The 20,947-nt window shown below is 42.1% G+C and overlaps 3 protein-coding genes across 4 annotated transcripts in view; all 3 read right to left on the reverse strand.

Annotated features, from left to right (window-relative positions):
• Window positions 1-219: 219 nt before the first annotated feature.
• Window positions 220-1,484, reverse strand: LOC140373698 (claudin-8-like). The gene has a single exon (XM_072460331.1). It carries the CDS (start codon window positions 1,403-1,405, stop codon window positions 512-514), a length of 894 nt encoding a protein of 297 aa, XP_072316432.1. The 5' UTR covers window positions 1,406-1,484; the 3' UTR covers window positions 220-511.
• A 3,548-nt stretch (window positions 1,485-5,032) lies between these two features.
• On the reverse strand, window positions 5,033-5,760 carry LOC140370409 (claudin-4-like). The gene has a single exon (XM_072457557.1). It carries the CDS (start codon window positions 5,711-5,713, stop codon window positions 5,033-5,035), a length of 681 nt encoding a protein of 226 aa, XP_072313658.1. The 5' UTR covers window positions 5,714-5,760.
• A 7,269-nt stretch (window positions 5,761-13,029) lies between these two features.
• Window positions 13,030-20,947, reverse strand: part of LOC140373684 (rho guanine nucleotide exchange factor TIAM1-like) — a 94,058-nt gene continuing 86,140 nt past the window's right edge. For both annotated transcript variants that reach the window (XM_072460310.1, XM_072460317.1), the window contains 8 exons: window positions 19,780-19,959; window positions 19,077-19,195; window positions 18,889-18,997; window positions 18,751-18,809; window positions 18,128-18,233; window positions 16,669-16,756; window positions 14,685-14,857; window positions 13,030-13,516 (listed from right to left, as the gene is read on the reverse strand). In XM_072460310.1, coding sequence (XP_072316411.1) covers window positions 13,050-13,516; window positions 14,685-14,857; window positions 16,669-16,756; window positions 18,128-18,233; window positions 18,751-18,809; window positions 18,889-18,997; window positions 19,077-19,195; window positions 19,780-19,959 — 1,301 coding nt within the window. In that variant the 3' untranslated portion in view covers window positions 13,030-13,049. The remainder of the gene's footprint in view (window positions 13,517-14,684; window positions 14,858-16,668; window positions 16,757-18,127; window positions 18,234-18,750; window positions 18,810-18,888; window positions 18,998-19,076; window positions 19,196-19,779; window positions 19,960-20,947) is intronic.

Genomic DNA, 20,947 nt, shown 5'->3' on the forward strand with positions numbered 1-20,947 from the left:
ATCAAATGTTTCATTGCTTAATAAATGTATAATGTATTCTTGTTACAACCCAAGGCCTTGAATGTTAAACGTGTACTTTGAATATCCTTGCAATTATATATGTAATACCAGGAAGTAGCTAAAACAAGTAAAACTGGTTCATAAGAAACACTCCAGTCTTACATTTTAAAGATGAATTCCATTTCTTCTTGTGCATAAAAACCAAACAAACTGCATCCATTTTGTAAATACTTCAACTTTAATCAATTAAAGGAAATTATTCATACAAAAAGTACATTATTGTATCGGTTTGAAAAAGGCCGAGTGCATTAAATATTCTCAAAGCAGCAGTCAAAGTCAAACATTTACAATTCAGATCATTGCTTTTCACAAGGAAACTTGGCCCTCTTTGAGAAAACAGTGAAAGTTTGGCCATTTTTCATTATTGCTCCTGTTCCTTTTGCTTCACACGTTTCATAAAACAAACAAAAAAGAGTCTATTGTCTCTAGAATGGCTTAACTTTGACCCAGTTTAGTACTGGGTTGGGGTGTAGACGACAGACCCGGGCGGCGGTGCGGAGTAAGCTGGCTGATAGGTGTACCCCGGCTGGTACCCCGGCTGGTATCCTGGTTGATAGGAGTAAGGTTGATAGGTATAAGCGGGTGGTTGCCCATACTGTATGGCCTCTGCTTCCTGGGTGCGTGGTGCGTGGCGACAAAGCAGGATCACTCCAGCCGTAAAGAGAAAAGCCGAGGTCACCCACCCGATGTAGAGCGCCTCGCCCAACTCCCTTCGCTGGGCGTCGATGAGCAGAGGGTTGTAGAAATCGCGGATGACAACGTGTCCGGTCCACGAGACGGGAATCAAAGTCGTGACGCATCCCAGGAGGAACAGGGAGCCCCCGACCACCAGCACGACATGCTTGGTGCGGGCGCGGTGGTCGATGGCCTTGGTGCATTTCATCCCGACCGCCGACACGATGAGGGCAATGGCCGTCACCGCTACCGAGCTGCACATGAGACCTCGGGCGGCTTGCAGATCGGGCGGGAGAAACAGCAGGGAGTCGTACACCTTGCATTGCATTCGGATGTTGGCTTGTCTGTAGCAGTTCATCCACAGGCCTTCCCACCGCGTCTCCATCACGATGATGTTTTCTTCGATGAAAGCCGTGACTTTCCACATTGGCAGGCCGGTGACCGCCGCCACACCGATGAGGCCGATGAAGCCGAGAACCAAGGCGACCACCTCGCAGCAGACGGCCGAGCGTCGGTCTTTCACTTCGTTTGCTTTCTTCTCATCGTAGACAGAATCCTGGGTGTAATCGCCGTAGTTTTGGGTTTGTTTCCCGTCGTAGTAGGAGCCACCCCCCAAGTAAGTTTGGGGTGGTTTGGTGTAGCCACTATAGCCGCTGTACACAGAGGCCATGGTGGTGGAAACGGTTAAAATGACTGAATGGGAGCGATGTGGCTACTCCGTCACTGCCCGAGAAAGAATCTGAGCAGCAGAGCCAGTCAGGGAACTTATACACCCAAGAAAAAATGCGAATGTGGAGCAATGCAATCTTACTGGTCCAACTGCCTGAGAGTCGTCAGGTCAACAGGGATGAGCTGGAGAGAATACAGTGCTTTCGAATGCTAACATGGCAAACAACAAGTCATGTTTCTGTGATTACTGGGAAATGGAGTAAATAAAGGATTCCAAGGATGTGTCTCATGTGTGTGTTGTTGTTTTTACAGTAAATTACATTGACATTGCACTCTGTTTAAGTCACTGCAAGTCTTTAAATATATTGACATGGACAACTTAAGATAAGATTAAAACTGGAGAGAAATATGCATTTTTAGCTTCCTTGGATCTGATTTTGAATCGTAAATACTGATTTATTTCTAACTCAGAAATTTTAACCCTGAAATAAACAACAACACACATTTAAATTGTTTTTATTCTAAAATAATTCAATAATAAAGATTTTTTTTCTCTCTTAAAAAAATTGAAATGAAAAATTGTCCCAGCAAAGATCCATGATGCCAACATTCACTCATTTTGATCTGTTGCTAAAATCACTGCAAATTTAGACACAATGCAAATTATTACAGTAACATGTAGTAAATTAAATTCAGAATATTAAAAAAATGAATCATGCTTTTTCAGGGTTGAAGATTCTAATTAAGACGTTTTCTAGCTGGCATTTGTTAAGCACTGTGGTCACTTTGAGTGTTGTAAATAGTTAGATTGATTGATTGATTTAGTCTACGTGTAATAACTCCGTTATTGTATACACATTCAAGATAACTGCATTATAAAATGGCTATGACGTATTATTGCTCACATGATTTCCTGTTCCCATAGTTCCCCTGAGGGCAGTGGCCATGTTGTTCAGTTCAGGTATTTCTACAGCTACAGAGTAAACACAACAGGCCATGGGAGGAGCCATGGGAGGAGCCATGGGAGGAGCCATGGGAGGAGCCATGGGAGGAGCCATGGGAGGAGCCATGGGAGGAGCCTGTGTAGATTCACTTTTCTTGAGACCTAAACAAGTCAACGTATAATACACTATAACACAGACTTTCAGCACTGCCATACAATCACAGCTTGATCTGTCCAATTTTATAGATTAGTAATGGATTTGGGATTATATTTCCATAATCAATTATTGGTGTATTTATTATAATTATAAAAGTTTCCCATTTTTCAAATATCATAAACTATACATTTTCGGAAAGCACTCGCGCTTTCCTACCTCATGGTGTGGGTCCCTGGTCACTGACGGGTACTTTCGTTAATTTTGAGTGGGCTCCGCCCACTTTGTGTTTTTGGCCCTCTATACAGTAATAATGTTCAATTTTTGCATTACATGCTTATATGCACGGAACATGCTAGAGATGGGGAACGTATTCGTGAGCTACTTAGCGCAAATGAGTGCTTTATATATCATCCCAATGTGAAGTGCTCGTTTAGTGCGCACTTTTGCACGAGCTTCGCCCGTTTACAACGGTAATGTTCCATTTTCCTACTAATGATTAGTATGCACGGGGCGTGCGTGAGTGAAGGAGTGCGTTAGTGAGTGTTTGGAAGTGGGCGAGCGCTTCGCGCTCGATTTCGTGCGCACTACGTCTCGCACGGCCTTACGAGATTAATAGGCCTCTCGCCAGCTTGTGGCGCTCGGGCCTAATAATAATAATAGATAAAAAACTCAAGAGCGTGCTAGACTTGGTGAGGTTTAAGTTTTAGGAGCAAAAGTTGAGAATAAGGGAGTGGCATCAGAAAAAAGGGGCGAAAGAATAAATAAATAAAAAGACATTCCATTGGTATACGTATCCATTCATAATCCCACATACATATATATACACAAATATGCACATAGTCGGCCATATATTCATATATATATACATATACGTACCTCTCCCCTACATATACATACACAAAGAGGAATTACTCAAGATAATTCAAGATAATTGTCCCATTTTGACCATTGTCTTTTGAAAAATATACTGTCATATTTTTACTAGTACATTTTATACATTTACTTTTACTTTCTGAGGTATAGAAGCTCAGCACAATGTAGACTAGATATTTTCTCCTCTGGACTTGTTTTGCCCCAGTCCAAACCTGGTGGTGTCTGCTGTCTGTGAGCTGTAATCTGAGTGGAGGAGAGGTGGAGGAGAGGTGGAGGAGAGGTGGAGGAGAGGTGGAGGAGGGGTGGAGGAGAGGTGGAGGAGAGGTGGAGGAGAGGTGGAGGAGGGGTGGAGGAGAGGTGGAGGAGAGGTGGAGGAGAGGTGGAGGAGAGGTGTGGAGGAGAGGTGGAAGAGAGGTGGAGGAGAGGTGGAGGAGAGGTGTGGAGGAGAGGTGGAGGAGAGGTGGAGGAGAGGTGGAGGAGAGGTGGAGGAGAGGTGTGGAGGAGAGGTGGAGGAGAGGTGGAGGAGAGGTGGAGGAGAGGTGTGGAGGCAGAAACCGCAGAGGGCCTGGTTTCAGTGTAAGCGAGCCCGGCCGGTGCTCCTGTGTGACAGCCGTTCACACCTCGTCACTGGCCTCATGACTTTGCTCCATAATGAATGAGACTGCTAACACCAGCGCTAGAACAAGTACATATGTGCTATCCTCACTGGTTAACATAAAAGTATTTGCAGTAGTACAGCTCAGTTCTGTAAATAGTTTTATCAGACAAAAAATTGTGTAGTACACGCAAATATACAAACAATGATGCAGCAGTCATGGATTTACAAGAAAGAGTTATAGTTACAAATATTACATTGTGATTATTTTCAGTTTATTTTGTACATTGATCAAAAATACAAATAATCACTTGAAAATAATTTGAAATAGCAAAGAATTATATATTTGATTGATAAAAAAGAAAAAAAAAGTATGACAAAAACGTCAAAATGAGGCTTGGAGATATCTGGAAGAGTCGGTGATTTAGGCATTAAAATATGGATCTGAGTTGATTGATCGCAGCTTTTCTAAATATCGACCTCTGTGTAGCTCATCCAAGGAGTTTGTGGACTCGGAAAGCTCTGGGGCCTCCATCATTTACGTTTGAGATCACTAGGAACGCAACAAGTGACGGACAAGGGGGCGGCAACTTATGAAAAGGGGGCGGCAACGTATGCGATCACGTGGTTTTGTGACGTCGGTGAATGAGCTCTATAGTCTGGGCCTGGATTCAGAGTCAGGTCTGCGAGGTGAGCACCCAAACGTAACAAATGGTTTATTAAAAAAAAGAAAAATTCCAATCATTTAATCATGAGGCCAATTCCAACAATTCACAAAAAGACATTTTGTAATTCCAAGTTTTTGTGACTGTGAGACGTGGCTAAAGCTGGTTCATCCTCAGCTTTATCATAAGATCAAGTCAGCATTTGGAGGGAAATAGTTATTTTTTGTTATATCTGCTTTTCCACCTGCGTTCTCTCTTGTCCAGGCATCTCACACTAAAGCGTTCCGAGGACACAAAAGCAGTCGTGGTCCAACCCTTCCATGACGGGGTCAGTCTAAGGAATTCAGCTCAAAACATTCAGCACTCAGCAAACCAAAGTACACTTATAGAAACGTTCACACATACTCCATGGCCTTGTGAGTGGTGGAGGGCGCTCTCTGCAGGTACACGCTGTCCGCTGCACTTGGCGCTAACGCGTACGCGCCCGGATAATCACCTCCCTCTCGCTTGCCTCTCCTCTGACAGAACCTCAGGAGCAGGATCACTCCGGTCGCCAGCAAGATCCCCGCCGTCGCCCAACCCACGTACAGCGCCGTCCCGAGCTCTCTCCGCTGCGCGTCCACCAGCGTCGGGTTGTAGAAGTCTCGTATGACCGTGTGCGCCACCCAACACACCGGTATCATCGTGGTCAGGCATGCTAGCAAGAAAATGCAACCGCCGATAGCTAGCGTCGTCATTTTCGCCTCCGGGCTGTCGTCGCAACAAGCCGTCACCTTCGTCCCGACCACGGTAATGACAAAAGCGACGAGCGCTAAGACGATGGACGCGCACACGAGCCCTCTCGCCGCTTGAAGTTCCACCGGCAAGATCAGCAAGGAATCGTACACTTTGCACTGCATCCGATCGATTTGTTTGATGCAGTTCATCCACAGTCCCTCCCACTGATCTTCCATGACGATCAGGTTGGCGCCGATGAAAGCCGAGACCCTCCACAGCGGCATGGCGGTGATGGCGATGAGCCCGACGATGCCCAAGCCGCCCAGGACCAAAGCCAGGATGTCGAGTTTGACTCTCATGGCTGCAGAGAGAAGTGAGTGTCGTCTGTAGAAACGCTGGAGTCATTCTGTTCGGGCAGTTGTCGATGATGATATCCACAATGCAATGCTGCCGTACTGGTTTTGGTACGTGGACATTGATAAAGATAGTTTCAAGGTGAAAGTCAAGCTGTATTTGTTTTGCTGAAATGTGTCGTAATGATTGAGCTGTTTTAAAGAAAGCGTGGCACAGACCTGGTGATTAACCTTGGGCAAGAATCACATGTGATGCAATGGCAAAGGTGATGAAAGGTAATGAGGTGAACTGTAACACTAAATATGGTCATTCATTTGGATAATACTTCTATAATCAGCAAAAATCAAATGAGTGATGAACTACAACAAACAGGACCAGACAAAAGGACTGGGAAACGCCCCTTTTAGTCAATCATGTTATGCGAAAATGAAGGTGTCCCATCACAATCACAGCAATGGTGGCAATGTATACATTTTGTAACTGAAAGAATAATCCAAACTGTGACTTGTGTGGAAGGGCAAGCAGATTTAGGGAGTTGATCAATATTTACTGGATAACATTTGCACACAAAAGTAAAACAGACAAAAAATAACATGCAAGGGTGAGTTTCAAACCACCGTCTCCCACATGAAGGGCAGGTCCCCGTCCCACTGAGCTAAACTCAGTAATTACTGCTGAATGGAGTAAATAGTCTCACTTCACTGATCAATTCATTAGATAAATTAGCGCTTAATGTTGTTAAATGAGCGCCTGTATTTCTAACTTACGTCTAATCATTGGAAACATGAACAGAGTCGGCTACAAACAAAGACTTGTCCCTAAAATATAGTTTTTAAGTGTGTCTGTTGAAACTTGGCGCTGCTGTTGCTTCACTTCTCCTCTGCACATGCTCAGTTATTGCAAACATCCTTGATTCCCACACAGGTTTATTCAGTGTGGTTTGAGCACAGATCCATGGGTTTGAGGCTGTGTGGTCCTCAGAGCATGTGCAGAGAAGCTGCTGTCTGCTCTGGTTGTAAAAGCTCATGTGAGAGAGCTGAGCATGAACGGGCCTCTGAACACGGCCACAGACTGAGCAGCTGCAGGAGAAGAAGAACCGAGCTTCCTGTGCAGTGCTGCTCAGTGACCTGTAGTGGCCACTAAAACACTGTAACTTCCAGCCAAGCTTCAGCAGCTGAAGTGAGGGAAAAACAAGCTCATTTGGACATATTTTGGACCAATTTCAATACAGTTGTGACACACAATAATTTTAGATTTTACTAGTCAATCACTACTTGCCTTGATTGCCCTGACCGCACACCACTGCCACAGTTAGACACAGTTACACTAGAATGCCAAGCGGGAATCAGACTGGAAAACTTTTTGCTTAGCTTTCTGCAAAAAAAATAAATAAAAAAGTACACATTAGGCATACAGACCGATTTAATTAATACAAGAATACTATTAATGATACTATTTATTTTTCTCTTTACTAAAAAAAATAAATTAATCCGAAGTGTTTTCCCCACGCAACATTGAAGAGCCTGCACCCAATGTTTTGTATGTAATAAAGTAACTTGGTTTCATGTTTTAAGATGTAAAAAATAGAAAATCAAGTGCCTAGCTTTTAAAACATGGCCTCAATAGAAAAGAACACATCACACACACAAAAAAAAACATATCAACGGCTTGAAAAGGTAAGTTTTTATGTGTTCCTTAAAAGTATGAGGATATTATTTGCCTGAGATCAAGAGGGAGGGAGGGGCCCGCTGTGTTCAGGGGACGACCAACAGTGAGTGTTCTGGAGGGGACGTGTAAGGAGGTCAGGAGCTGGGGTCAGTCTGGAGCCAGTGTAACTCTTACTCTTGGCATTTGGATGAATCTACTTCACAATTTGCTTTGATGATCTCATATGAAGAATAGAATTGTAACTTTGCCTAAGCCACTCCTGCACTGTGTGTGTTGTGGAGGAGAGGCTGTGTCCAGTCTCCAGGAACCGGGACAGAAACTGAAGAACTCGTCTGACCGGCCTCTGATACTGTCACGTCCTCTGCTCCACATGGAAACACTGCAGCACAACATGTACTTTTACTTATGCCTGCAATCAGTTACATTCTGAATAATACTTGTCGCTTTAAAAACAATAACTAAATGTAAACTCTTCTGTGGTGTTTGTAGTAAGTTTATGTGTAAAAATGCCTCTTGATGTGGGAAGGAGAGCGTGCCCTCTGCTGGATATAAATGTCACTGCAGGCCTCAGTTTTATGTGATGTTCCCTGAGAGAGTCATTTGACATTTTATTGATAAGCTGAAAGGCTCTGAGAAGTTCAAATATAACATTTTAGTGCGAGTTATCATCAATTTGTGCCTCGTTTTAGGGCATTATTGTCAAAATTAAACAATGTTGTTACTTCTTTTCTCACGACTTTATTTGTATTTTAAGAAGAGGCACTTCAGATAAATAGGAACACAATTTAAATAGAGAATTAGACATTTGAATTTATTTATGTAGTTCACTTACTAGAAAAAAGGTTATATATAAATCATCCAAGTTAAAATGTGTGCATGATGCGAGTGGTTATCTTTAGTTGTTTTTTATCCATATTCTATTTGTTGCTTTCATTCATTCCACTCTTGTCTAAACCATAACCAACTTTACCTTAGAATAAATAAGAGTAGCTCTCTCACCACACCCAGTAGCGGTCATGTGATCTGAAGCTGTCTAATGTCTGCAGAAAACAAACCCTGACATGCACTGGCAGAAGTAAATGAGGCTAAATACAGTAGCTTACATACTGGACTTAGAAAATGCCAATAACCCATTTCAAATATACATCAGAATGTTCAAAATTCCAGAATGGAGGCATCTGGAGGCTAAAGGAAGTGCATAATTACACACTTTGACAGTGATTTACCAACAGCGGATAGACAATGGGCTTAAGTCTTCATCAAAAACATATCTTTTGACTTCCCAGAGTAGAAATATCAGTAATCTGTAATTTATTTGTAGATAAAGAGAAATGCTATTTATTGTGGGATCAACATTTCTGTCCAGTAAAACCTAAAGCTAATGGTAATGAAAAAACGAATGAAAAAGTGTCTTTCATAATGTTATATTTTATAAGCAAAAAATCAAAAACAATATTAAATGTGTTTTAATCAGGCTCACATTATGTCTGAGTTGTTTTACTTAGATTTTTCATATTTTGAGACATTCTGAGGTCCATTGTGATGCTTTAGTTTAGCCTTAAAAGTGTCTGTATTGTTCAAATGTTTGGCCGTATAATAATAATGATAAAAAAAAAACAACAACCTAGAATTCTATAAAGTGTAATGTTGCTGGTTATGACAGGAAGGGCATCCGGAGGAGGAGGAGTTCCTCTTTGAAGTTGACGAGCCGACACCAGTTGAACGCGGACACAAAGGCAGATCGAGTGCTGGTCTCTGGTGGCACAGATGGCGCACACTTCACTCCCACTCACTGTAAGATCACAGGTTCACTCACTCGGCTGTTCGCTCCACCGAGTCTTTGTATGAGCTCAAGAACTGCACGCGTTAACCTACTGTAGAATATGTACCAGAACTCACTCCGTTCGTCCAAATCCAACAATATCACCACAAATAAGATAAGATAAGATAAGATATTCCTTTATTGTCCCACATGGGGAAATTTCATTGGTGCAACGCAGGTAGATACAGAGGTAGATACAGAAGAACAGATCACCTATAGGAAGTCTGAAAAACACTTTCAGTAGAAGATCTCCTATAAATAAATAAAAACGTGAATTCATTGAGATTAAAAATGGCTTTCTTCCCTTAAATTTGCTATTTTTGCTCTGAATTAACTGTAACTTGCTTGTTGTTCTTGAAATATTGACCTATATTGATCGCAATACTGACCTAACCATGTGCAATTCCGTCATATGTGCAATTACTGTCGTGATTCATGTGCAATTACTGTGAAATTCATCTGCAATCCATGTGCCGTCGTGAAACATATTCATGTGCAATTACTGTCCTGATCACATGCAATGGTATTTATGTATTTATTTATTTTTATCTTTATTATTTTTTCCCCTCCATCCCTTGTTGGGTTTTGTCTATGGGAGTTGTTGTTTATAAGAGATCTTCTACTGAAAGTGTTTTTCAAACTTCCTATAAGTGATCTGTTCTTTTCCTCTGTATCTACTTCTGTATCTTCCTGCGTTGCACCACTGAAATTTCCCCATGTGGGACAATAAAGGAATATCTTATCTTAAATGTATCAAAATATACACAATTCTGCTGCAAAACTGTATGATTATTAGTGAATTTACAAAAAAGCAGGGCAATACATGAAAAAAAAACGATTTATCAAGACTAATATATTTATGAAGTTGCATTAAATGGCGTGAGAAGACCATGTTGTTATAAAACCTCCATCTTTTGAATAATTTCATTCTTTGTCAGTCTCACCTGCAGATTTCAGATCAGTTCATTTTATTTTCTTATTATTAAAATGCATGGGACAGGTCAGACACACTTCACTATAACTATAATGAATATAGTTACGACTTTACTTAAAATTATGGCTATTTCCTCCCATTTTGGTGAAGTTTATGATGTTACTTCCTGGTTGGACATGAGCAGCAGATGTGACATGAGGTAATTCCACAGCTTCTATCCAGCAACCAACTGCAAACAAGAGCCCACATCCTCACACGTTACACAATATATGATTTGATGAATAATAAATAATACCTGATGCACCTTTATTTTGTTAAATTGTTTAAACTGTCTGAATGTTTGTCATATGCCCATAACCTCACAGTATGTTCTTTTCCATCTGCAATTTATTTGAGACTAAAATATTGAACTAATTGAAGAATCCATGTTGTCACTGCAGAATTAACATGTTTCAGCCATAAAAAAACAGCAGAGAACATTTTATTACTGAAAAATAATTTTGGGCTGAATACAATCTTGACTCTTAAAGATGACATATTATTCTTTTTATCAGATACTTGGTTTTAAACAATAACATAAGTAGTATTTTGTTAATTGTAAACTGCAATATTGATCCAACATGGCTCTCTCTCTTTGTCTCTCTCTCTACACTATGGACACCAACTGCCATAAAACACCAAAGAAGAAGAAATGGATTGATTTTCTGTTCTAAACTGCAGAACTGAACCTCTTCACAGTGACGTTTCACTGACAATGAAACAGTTGTAACAAAGCTCATTAAAATAGATTTCTAACGTGTCTCTTTTAAAAGTCTCAATCTTGTCTCGGTCTTGAGTATTACAATCTTCTCTACAATTTAGCTCGACGGGGTTAAAACATGTTTTTTTTCTCCCTTCTCATAAAAACGGCCACAGAGAAAATTGTATTAGCTATAATTAAAACCTTTGAAGTCAAAATTGCCACTTGAATTGGTGCCATTAACCGAGCTGTATTGCAGATAACAGGATAGTTTAGTAGTTTCATATCGTGATACCACAATACACTTATAATGAAGACGAGTTCACCAAAGGAAACATAGGAAACAACTGTATTTATTATGATATCAATACATCTTCTATGTACACACAGTAATAAAAATGCACTCTTAGTAGCACTATAAGATGTTTACAAGTTCATTTGCTTTTCTCAGGCAAAACACAACATCCTTTGATTGCTTAAGCAAATTCTATAACTGGGAAAATGTCAACGTATGAATATACAGATGAATAAATAAAGTTGATTTCCAGTGAACATCTTAAAAACACACAGTAGCTATGTGCAAATCCTCTCTATTGCAGAATGTGCACGTGAAATGTTAAAAGTGGATTATCACAATACTGAAAAGCAATTGATTCACAGTAAAGAAAAGTTGTAACAGCAAATTCAAGTAAAACAGGATTAAGTTAAAACATTAAAACCCATGTGCTGTTATGGCTATGACATAATTCAGCTATTTAACAAAATAACACTATTTTCCAAGATAAAACCATCAAATAAATTCATGTACATAACTGGATAGTGGCCCCCAAACAGTGTTAAAATATACAATAAAAAATTATTTGCCATTTTTACAGCCCTTGACTATAATATATCCGAGTAACACAGACAGGAAATATAATTGACAATGTTGAAATTTGGTAACAGCAGGCAGGACTGTACAACGCTGCCTCAATGTGCAAACCATGCCAATCAAGCAACACTTTCCACCATTGTTCCATTCAAATGTGTTCTTTTGTCAGCATTTCATTAGAAAAAAAATAAAAACAAAGAAAAGTCAGATATTGCTCCATTTGTGATGTGGACAATGGAAGTAAAAAGGAGTGGACCATCGATGCTAAAATAGGAGATTAATTTGAAGTCATAATACTCAAGCTAGGAATATACTTTTAATATCAAATATAGTTATGTATAGCTAGAGCTACATGACAACACGTTAATGGATGAAGCTAGCAATAATTTAAGCGCCATTGGCTACAGTGAGGGCGCTAGCATGGTAAGGGCGCTAGCACGATAAAGGCGCTAGCATGATACAATTTCAATAAAATGGGTTATCTTTTGCCAATTACCTGCATACATTTTACATTAGCACACCTTTGTTTCTTGGCTACAATTCTGTCACAATACTGAACCAAAAATAGAAATGTTTTTGTGAAGCTCGTTGCGTTTGATGAAACCACAATGTAAGCAAGCTATTTAAAGCCAAACTAAGCTTTCAAAAAAGACAAAAGCAACAAAAAACAACAACAACAACAACAACAACAACAACTAAGCTAGCAACAGCCGGCTAACCCCAGGTCCACTCCGGTTTACTGCCATTTCTCTAACTGTACACAAAGCACTTAGCATAAGGTTAAGCAGGCTATATAATACTAGCGGTACGTGATGCCCATGCACTGGTGGCGAGTGTGGGTTGTAAACAGAGCTCTTCATTAACTTTTTGCCAATGCTGTGACAATAATGTGAATTTTCTTTGACAATGGCTATCAGAAGGATTTTCGAGCTCCTATACTATAAGATGATTAAAGATTGTAGAATCACCCAGTGTGCCGGGGAACACTCACGTGCCTTGGAAAAAAAAGAACCAATTCACATTCTGTTGATGTAAATAATTTGCCAATTTGGAGTGTTTTAATCAATCCCCTGAACCAGAAAAGGCTTTAACTGACTAAAACAAATTCAAATGAGAGAAAACAGAAGTCACTCTGCATCTAACACTGAGGATCAAAAAGTGTGCAGCGAATCAAAAAAAGGTAGAAAACCAATGGTATGAATAGTAGCCTGAAAATAGACTTTCTAATAGCCAGTTGTGTTAATGTCAAGCCCTGGATATGTTGGAGCTCATTTTATCTTATTTATATCATATTGTCCAAAAGAGTATTATGCTTCACAGTCTGGGCAGCCTCTTCGGACCCAAACGTCATCCTCTGCCTGGTGGTCCTCGTCCGCGCTGATGCTAATCCGCTTCAAGTCCTCCATCGGGGACATTAGGTCTTCGCTTTCCGTCTCCTCGCTCTCCAAGGACAGCGCAGACGCCGGATCTTCCACCGAGGCCTTCCTGAGCTTCCGGCAAAACTCCTCGTCCTCGTCGCTCAAAATGTCCGTCTCCTTCATCACCTCGCGGTCCTCGTACTCCTCCAGGTCGAACTGCTCCTCCACCCAGCGGTCCGTGTCCGATTTGTGGTGCTGGGGGTCGCTGTTGCCCCGCTGGAGCCGCTCGGGGGCCTCGGTGGCAGGTTCAGGGGGGGAGACCAGGTCCGGGTCACTGTCGAACACGATGTCGGTGTCGATGGTGAAGCGGTTTCGCACCAGCTTCCTCCGGCCCAGCGTCCTGGTGGGCGCAGACGCTGTGAGGGGAACATGACGGCTTCGGTTAATGACTCGCTTTACATTGCTCTGTCCTACATTTTGAGGTTCACATCAGCTGTTCATTTGTTGTTCAAGTATAAAGTGCTTTACTTACTACAAAACCTGCAACTTCTGGTACTATTAGGGGTGGGTAAAGAGGCTTTGAGCAGGCTAATAACCTTAGCTGTTAAATGTATAAAGATATGTTTGTGGTGAAAGTAATTGGATTCGAGATGGTTATTGTTAAAGATTTATCAAAATATATATTATTGATACTCATCATTGATCTGCTCTTGTAGTGGTACTTTTATCAGTACTATACAAATACAAGTAGTAGTTTTCAACAATCAATTTCTTATCTTCTTATCATTACTAGAATAAAAATAATAATAATAATAATGCAATCAATTTCTTTAACAACATATTATATTATTATTATTATCATTACTAAAATATTATTACTATTATTTAATATAAAAAAGGGCAAGACCAGAGAAATAAAATAAAAGTCCCATTTAGTCCGATGTCTGTAAAAGGTCCAAATGGGATGGGATCTTTAATCGTTAGTGCAATTAGTGTCATGCATTTCTTTTAGTGATGGCCTTTTATCCAGCTGCAGGTAGCATGTTCCAAAGGCTTCTGTCCAATATTCTTTTTACAACAGGACACTCCCAGAACACATGACATTTTAATTTAATTTTAAATTTTCATATTAAAATAGGCACAGTTTAAATTGAAATCCAAAGTTATATTTAACAATATAGCAACAAGGTTACAACTCAAGACAGACTCTTAACATAAGCCCAACATGCTTCAATGACGTGCTCTCCTGGGGCTTATTCCTCGTGTCATTAAGGAGGAACTTACTACATTAGTTGATGATTACCACAACTGTCAATCACCTTTATTAACTCAGCCCTAACAATTAAAGAAAGATTCTGTCGGCAGCCATTCCAAAGTGTGCCCAAAAGATCAGGAAAAGAGAGAAGAACGAGACTTCAGAATATGAACTTGAAGGCAGCAGTAAAGTAAATGTGCCATGTGAGTCTGAAGTGGCACGGTGAAGGAGGCCCCTGGTGCTGGAGGCCCCTGGTGCTGGAGGCCCCTGGTGCTGGAGGCCCCTGGTGCTGGAGGCCCCTGGTGCTGGAGGGCGTAGGGGACATGTACCTGCTCTGTTGATGACGGGCCGCGCTCCCTTCAGGGCGCACAGGCGCTTCCCTCCGAAGGGCACGTACTGCTGGCTCAGGGGCAGGCTCTCGGTCTTCAGCAGCTGTCTCCTGTGCTTCTCCCTCAGGATGGAGTGGACCGTCTTCATAAAGTCTTTCCTGCTCTCTGCGGAACTGAGCGGGGACAAAGGAACGGCATGAAGAGGGCTGCAAGGGCTGTTATTGCACGTGCGCTGAAGGGACAAAGTACTGCACTTAAAGCTGTACATTTTATATCAGATACTTTTTACTTGGATCACATTCGAGAGCAGGATCTGTACTTCCTACTCCACTATCATTTTGAAATGGAGTAAAAAGTAAAAGTATTTTTCTTACGGTTTTATGAGTTTTTTTTAAGCATGTTCACATCTTGATTATATTTTTCAAATTCCAAAGTCATGTAGAGTTATGTAAATGACCAGGAAAACTGCTTCTGGTGATCAATAATCAGGATAACTCTATATCAACGTCACAATTTACAATATTTCTCACTTAAATCAGGTGTACTTTCAGAATTTACGTAAATATATATATTTTGTAATCGGGTATTTTTACCTGATTTTTTTTTGTACGATCACTGAAGCTAATACATAATCAATTAGCAAGACGCCTTAATTAATGACAGCAATGGTGAGGCCTTTCATCCATTAAACATTTATTCACTTACAAAGTCTTGAACCAAGTTTGTTTTAATGTTCTTCTGATACTGACTGTGCATTATGAACGTGTAGTTGTATTTTAAACCAATAGGCGTGTACACGTCATACAGTGCCTTTAATCGTACACAACATACAGTGCCTTTAATCGCACACGACATACAGTGCCTTTAATCGCACACGACATACAGTGCCTTTAATCGCACACGACATACAGTGCCTTTAATCGCACACGACATACAGTGCCTTTAATCGCACACGACATACAGTGCCTTTAATCGCACACGACATACAGTGCCTTTAATCGCACACGACATACAGTGCCTTTAATCGCACACGACATACAGTGCCTTTAATCGCACACAACATACAGTGCCTTTAATCGTACACAACATACAGTGCCTTTAATCGCACACGACATACAGTGCCTTTAATCGCACACAACATACAGTGCCTTTAATCTCAGACAACATACAGTGCCTTTAATCGCACACAACATACAGTGCCTTTAATCGCACACGACATACAGTGCCTTTAATCGCACACGACATACAGTGCCTTTAATCGCACACGACATACAGTGCCTTTAATCTCACACGACATACAGTGCCTTTAATCTCACACAACATACAGTGCCTTTAATCGCACACGACATACAGTGCCTTTAATCGCACACGACATACAGTGCCTTTAATCGCACACAACATACAGTGCCTTTAATCGTACACAACATACAGTGCCTTTAATCGCACACAACATACAGTGCCTTTAATCGCACACAACATACAGTGCCTTTAATCTCAGACAACATACAGTGCCTTTAATCGCACACAACATACAGTGCCTTTAATCGCACACGACATACAGTGCCTTTAATCGTACACAACATACAGTGCCTTTAATCGCACACAACATACAGTGCCTTTAATCGCACACGACATACAGTGCCTTTAATCGCACACGACATACAGTGCCTTTAATCTCACACAACATACAGTGCCTTTAATCGTACACAACATACAGTGCCTTTAATCGTACACAACATACAGTGCCTTTAATCGCACACGACATACAGTGCCTTTAATCTCACACAACATACAGTGCCTTTAATCGTACACAACATACAGTGCCTTTAATCGCACACAAGATACAGTGCCTTTAATCGCACACGACATACAGTGCCTTTAATCGCACACAACATACAGTGCCTTTAATCGCACACGACATACAGTGCCTTTAATCGCACACGACATACAGTGCCTTTAATCGCACACAAACACGGCTCCTCACCTGCAGCACAGCTGAAGGGCCCGCTCAGGACGGCCCTCCGACTCCGATTTAGTGTGGACGATTTCGCACACGGCCGAGCCCTCGCCATCTGTCCAGACCACAAAACAGCATATTTTAAGTACGATCCAGGAAACGACGCAGGGCTGGGCTTGGATCAGAGGACGCTGCTGGGAAAGTCAGCGGCTCTCAAATGTTTCACACAGAGGACCACCTGATTTGTCTTCATAAGTACAACCCGATCGAAAGCAGAGCGAGGCAGAGTTTAGTTTGTCTAGACTGTTCTGAAGTGTGTTAAGATCTGCCCCAAGTTTAAGTGCTTTTAAATCTGTCCTAAAAACATGACTGTTCATTGTTGAAGTGCTTATTATATTTTTGTACTGTTGATATTTATTTTTTGGTAATTTTTCTTTCGCTAAGGTGTGCAGTGAATGAATAATGCAAAGGTAAGTGTTGTGTCTTTAAAGTTGCTCTACAAATCCAACACATTGTTACTATGGAAATGTTGCCTGACCCGCCAGCCCCGCCCACATTCTGTTCGAATGCGTAAGGGTCTGGAATCGGAGTCAGAGCCAATGAAATCGTCGGTCATCCATTTACCGACCAATCCCAGTCGGAGGTTTTAACCTGTCACACTGAGATACGGAAGTAGCGATTTCCATCCCCGTTCCAAAACATTCAAGATGGCAGACCCGGCCCGTGACCCGGCCCGTGAAACGGCCCGTGACCCGGCCCGTGACCCGGCTCGTGACCCGGCTCGTGACCCGGCTCGTGACCCGGCCCGTGACCCGGCCCGTGACCCGGCTCGTGACCCGGCCCGTGACCCGGCCCGTGACCCGGCTCGTGAAACGGCTCGTGACCGGGCTCGTGACCCGGCCCGTGACCCGGCCCGTGACCCGGCTCGTGACCCGGCTCGTGACCCGGCCCGTGACCCGGCCCGTGACCCGGCTCGTGACCCGGCCCGTGACCCGGCCCGTGACCCGGCTCGTGAAACGGCTCGTGACCGGGCTCGTGACCCGGCCCGTGACCCGGCCCGTGACCCGGCTCGTGACCCAGTGTTTACTTCTGCTCTGGCTTCGGTTTGAACAATCAGGAAAGTCCGCTCTACTCGTCGTGATGAACGTGCGTTAGATGCTGTTATACGAAGGGCGTCATTGAGATTCAGGAGACATTATAGGCGTTCAGGACGGATAACGCGGAACACGCCTTGTTGACATGGGCTACGTAATATCCGGTTAAGCGTGTCGTGTTTTTTGCGTCACTTCTGGGTTCATGGGATTGGTTCTGTCTCTAAACTCCGCCCTAGAAATTGAACCTCAGCGGTCGAGCCCCAGAACCACACACAGTTTTGATCAGTAGTTTGCCAAAACGTGTTGGGAATGAATGGTCAGGCAAATGGAATCGCTTCAGGTGGAAAAAAAAAAAAGATGAGATGTGACGTTTAGTATTTCAGAAGTATTACCTGCATTGGCCAAGGAGCGCACTTGGAGGGCGTTGGTGGGAATCATATGGCGATAGCGGAAAGGGTCTTTGTCCTCAGAAGACATTGACGCTCTGTGTGTGCCGCCCTGAGGTCACACAAAAAGAAAGCAATGTTAGTATGAAGAGACTTTGAGGGAGATGTCATAGCCAGGTTTAAACCAATAAGCTGCGATCACGTTCTAAAATTTGACATAATTTCCGCCAACACAAATCTGGATATTTCGTCCAAAAACAATAAATCTCTCTTTATGAAGCACAAATGTTGGACCTTATTTGTTCGGGATCGGCGCCGCAAATTTGGCTTAAAGTCCTTTGTTTATTTATACTAACAGAGAAGACATTGAAGTTTGTGCCAGTTTTTGTTTCATGTGAATAGGCCCAGTGATTACAGAGATATGAACCATAAACCAAGTCAACAAATCTGCAACCTGACACTTAAACAGTGACCGTCTCAGCGAGTTTTAAACTACAGGGATTCTAAAACATTTATACATCACGTGAACAGAACCTATCTTGGCCATCTGTTGAAAAGCAAATGACCAAAAAGCGTCCTCAAAAAGTCTCTAATTTAATCAACAAATGGAACAAAGAGTGACAATTTACCATCTTCTTTTTCTGTTTGGATCCATCCTTACAGATGAAGACCACTGCCGTCTTGAACACTGGAAGGAAAACACAGAACGGTAACTAAAGCTCTTTCCGGCAACGAGAATGAATCCGACGCGGAGAGTTCTGACGTACCAAACGTTGCCATCTGCGGCTCCTTCTTCCACTTTCCCAAAGAGGCCGGAGGGTTGAGCCACGTGACTGTGGTGTGCAGGAGCAGGTCTCCCATGGACAGATCCGCCACCTTAAGAAAAACCAAACGTCTTTAATGTCCAGCTCAAGCCCACTCGACAGGAAGTACCAGAACTCCAGCGACCACGTACCTCTTTCTTTTCACCGATCTGCTCTGTGATCAGCTGGTCGAAGACGGCGCCAAACTCCTCGTGGATCTTCTGCATTTCATTTATGTGGCTGGCGACTTTGTTCATGGCTTTCATGGCAACTGCGGAGGAATGGAGCGTCACATGAGGGTCTGACTCTAAAGCCCTGTTACTACGCCGTCACTATGGGAGCATTAAGAGGCATATGTACTTTTTCCCCAGGTGCGTAGTATTGAAATATAACATGAGTTTTTTCATATTTTGTTCATTGTTGACTGCAATATTGATCTAAAACAGCTTAGTAATAACAGTAATCCAATGACTTCCTGTTAAAACTGCAGAACTGATTAGCTCCGCCTCTTCACCAGGACATTTCACTGTAATAAGCAGCAGATTGTCATTTACATGTTTTTGAAGTGGCTCCGTGATATTTCAGAACTCTACATGTGTCGCTCGCAGTATTCATTTTTCAAATAATCACACTAAGTTCAGGGATGTGGGCGGGGATAGGGGGTAGGTAGAAACAGGTATTTTCTGAGCACTCAAGCCTCAGTTACAAGACAAAACAGGATTCACTCAAACATTCAGGAATGATCAAAACACTGTTGTAACAAGGTTAAAATCTCATTCAAGTTGATCTCGCATAATGTGTCTCCTTTAAAATAATGTACGTCTGATGTCTGATAATACGGAGTAATGCCGTTACCGTCCAGGTGGTAGTGCTCCTCGCTGTCGGGGTCAGTGAGGGAGTACAGCTCCTTCAGCAGCAGGGGGTACTTGAGCACCCTCTGGATGGGCTTGATCAAGTACGACTCCAGGGTGGACGAGTGCTGCTGCTTGGGGTTCCGCTCGTCCAGGAAGGCCTTGAAGTCCGGCTCCGACTTGGCTGCGCGGCGGAGCAACATTAGCATTACAACACATCACACACACATAATCCCCACAGTGCACTTTATTACAAAAAAACATTGATAGTAACTTTGAGCAAATGAGAAAACAGAATGCATAACATGAAGTAAGGCAACAAACCAGTATTTTAGTAGTCAACCAGTTACAAATTATATTTGATGATTATTGTAAATTGACAGTTTGAAATAAATTTTTAACCAAATAAAGGTTGGAATATGGTGACTGAAGACTTCTAGATATAGAGTATTTACAGACAAAGTGTATTTTTGATTTAATAATGACGTAATCTTTGTCATAAAAGGTCTTCTGGCTCATGTTGTAGAGTTTGTGAGATTCAAATGATCAAAATACGATTATGAGTCCTAATATAGAGTATAATTTTGAACATTACGATGTATAATGTATAATACTTTGGTGATAAACGGTAATAAATAAATGTCAAGTTTAAATTTGATCACAATTTAAAACATGATTAAATAGATTTTGTATAAATTTCAGTAGCGGACAAGTCAAAGGATTATTTAGCGTGTTCACAGTATCAAACAAATAAAGGTGGAAATAATGTGACCGTAAGAGTCGAGATGGAGAATATTTATGACAATCAGAAACTGTTTATTCCATTTTGACATTTTGATTTCATAATGTTTCGCTTCAAGGTCTTTTTGCTTGTGTTTTAGAGTCGGTACAGTCAAGATAACGATCTAAATACGACAGTACAAACTCAACATGGCCTTCTAAAACGAGCCCGAACAATCTCCACAAAGCCTCCTCACTCGACCTGCTGCAGACGCTCCACGGACGACCACAAAGCACGGACGACCGCACAGCACGGACGACCACACAGCACGGACGACCACAGAGCACGGACGACCGCACAGCACGGACGACCACAGAGCACGGACGACCGCACAGCACGGACGACCGCACAGCACGGACGACCACAGAGCACGGACGACCACAGAGCACGG

This window comes from Eucyclogobius newberryi, unplaced genomic scaffold (assembly GCF_026437365.1).
Source record: "Eucyclogobius newberryi isolate DKJ021-1_F unplaced genomic scaffold, fEucNew1.0.hap1 SCAF_10, whole genome shotgun sequence".
NCBI lineage: Eukaryota > Metazoa > Chordata > Actinopteri > Gobiiformes > Gobiidae > Eucyclogobius > Eucyclogobius newberryi.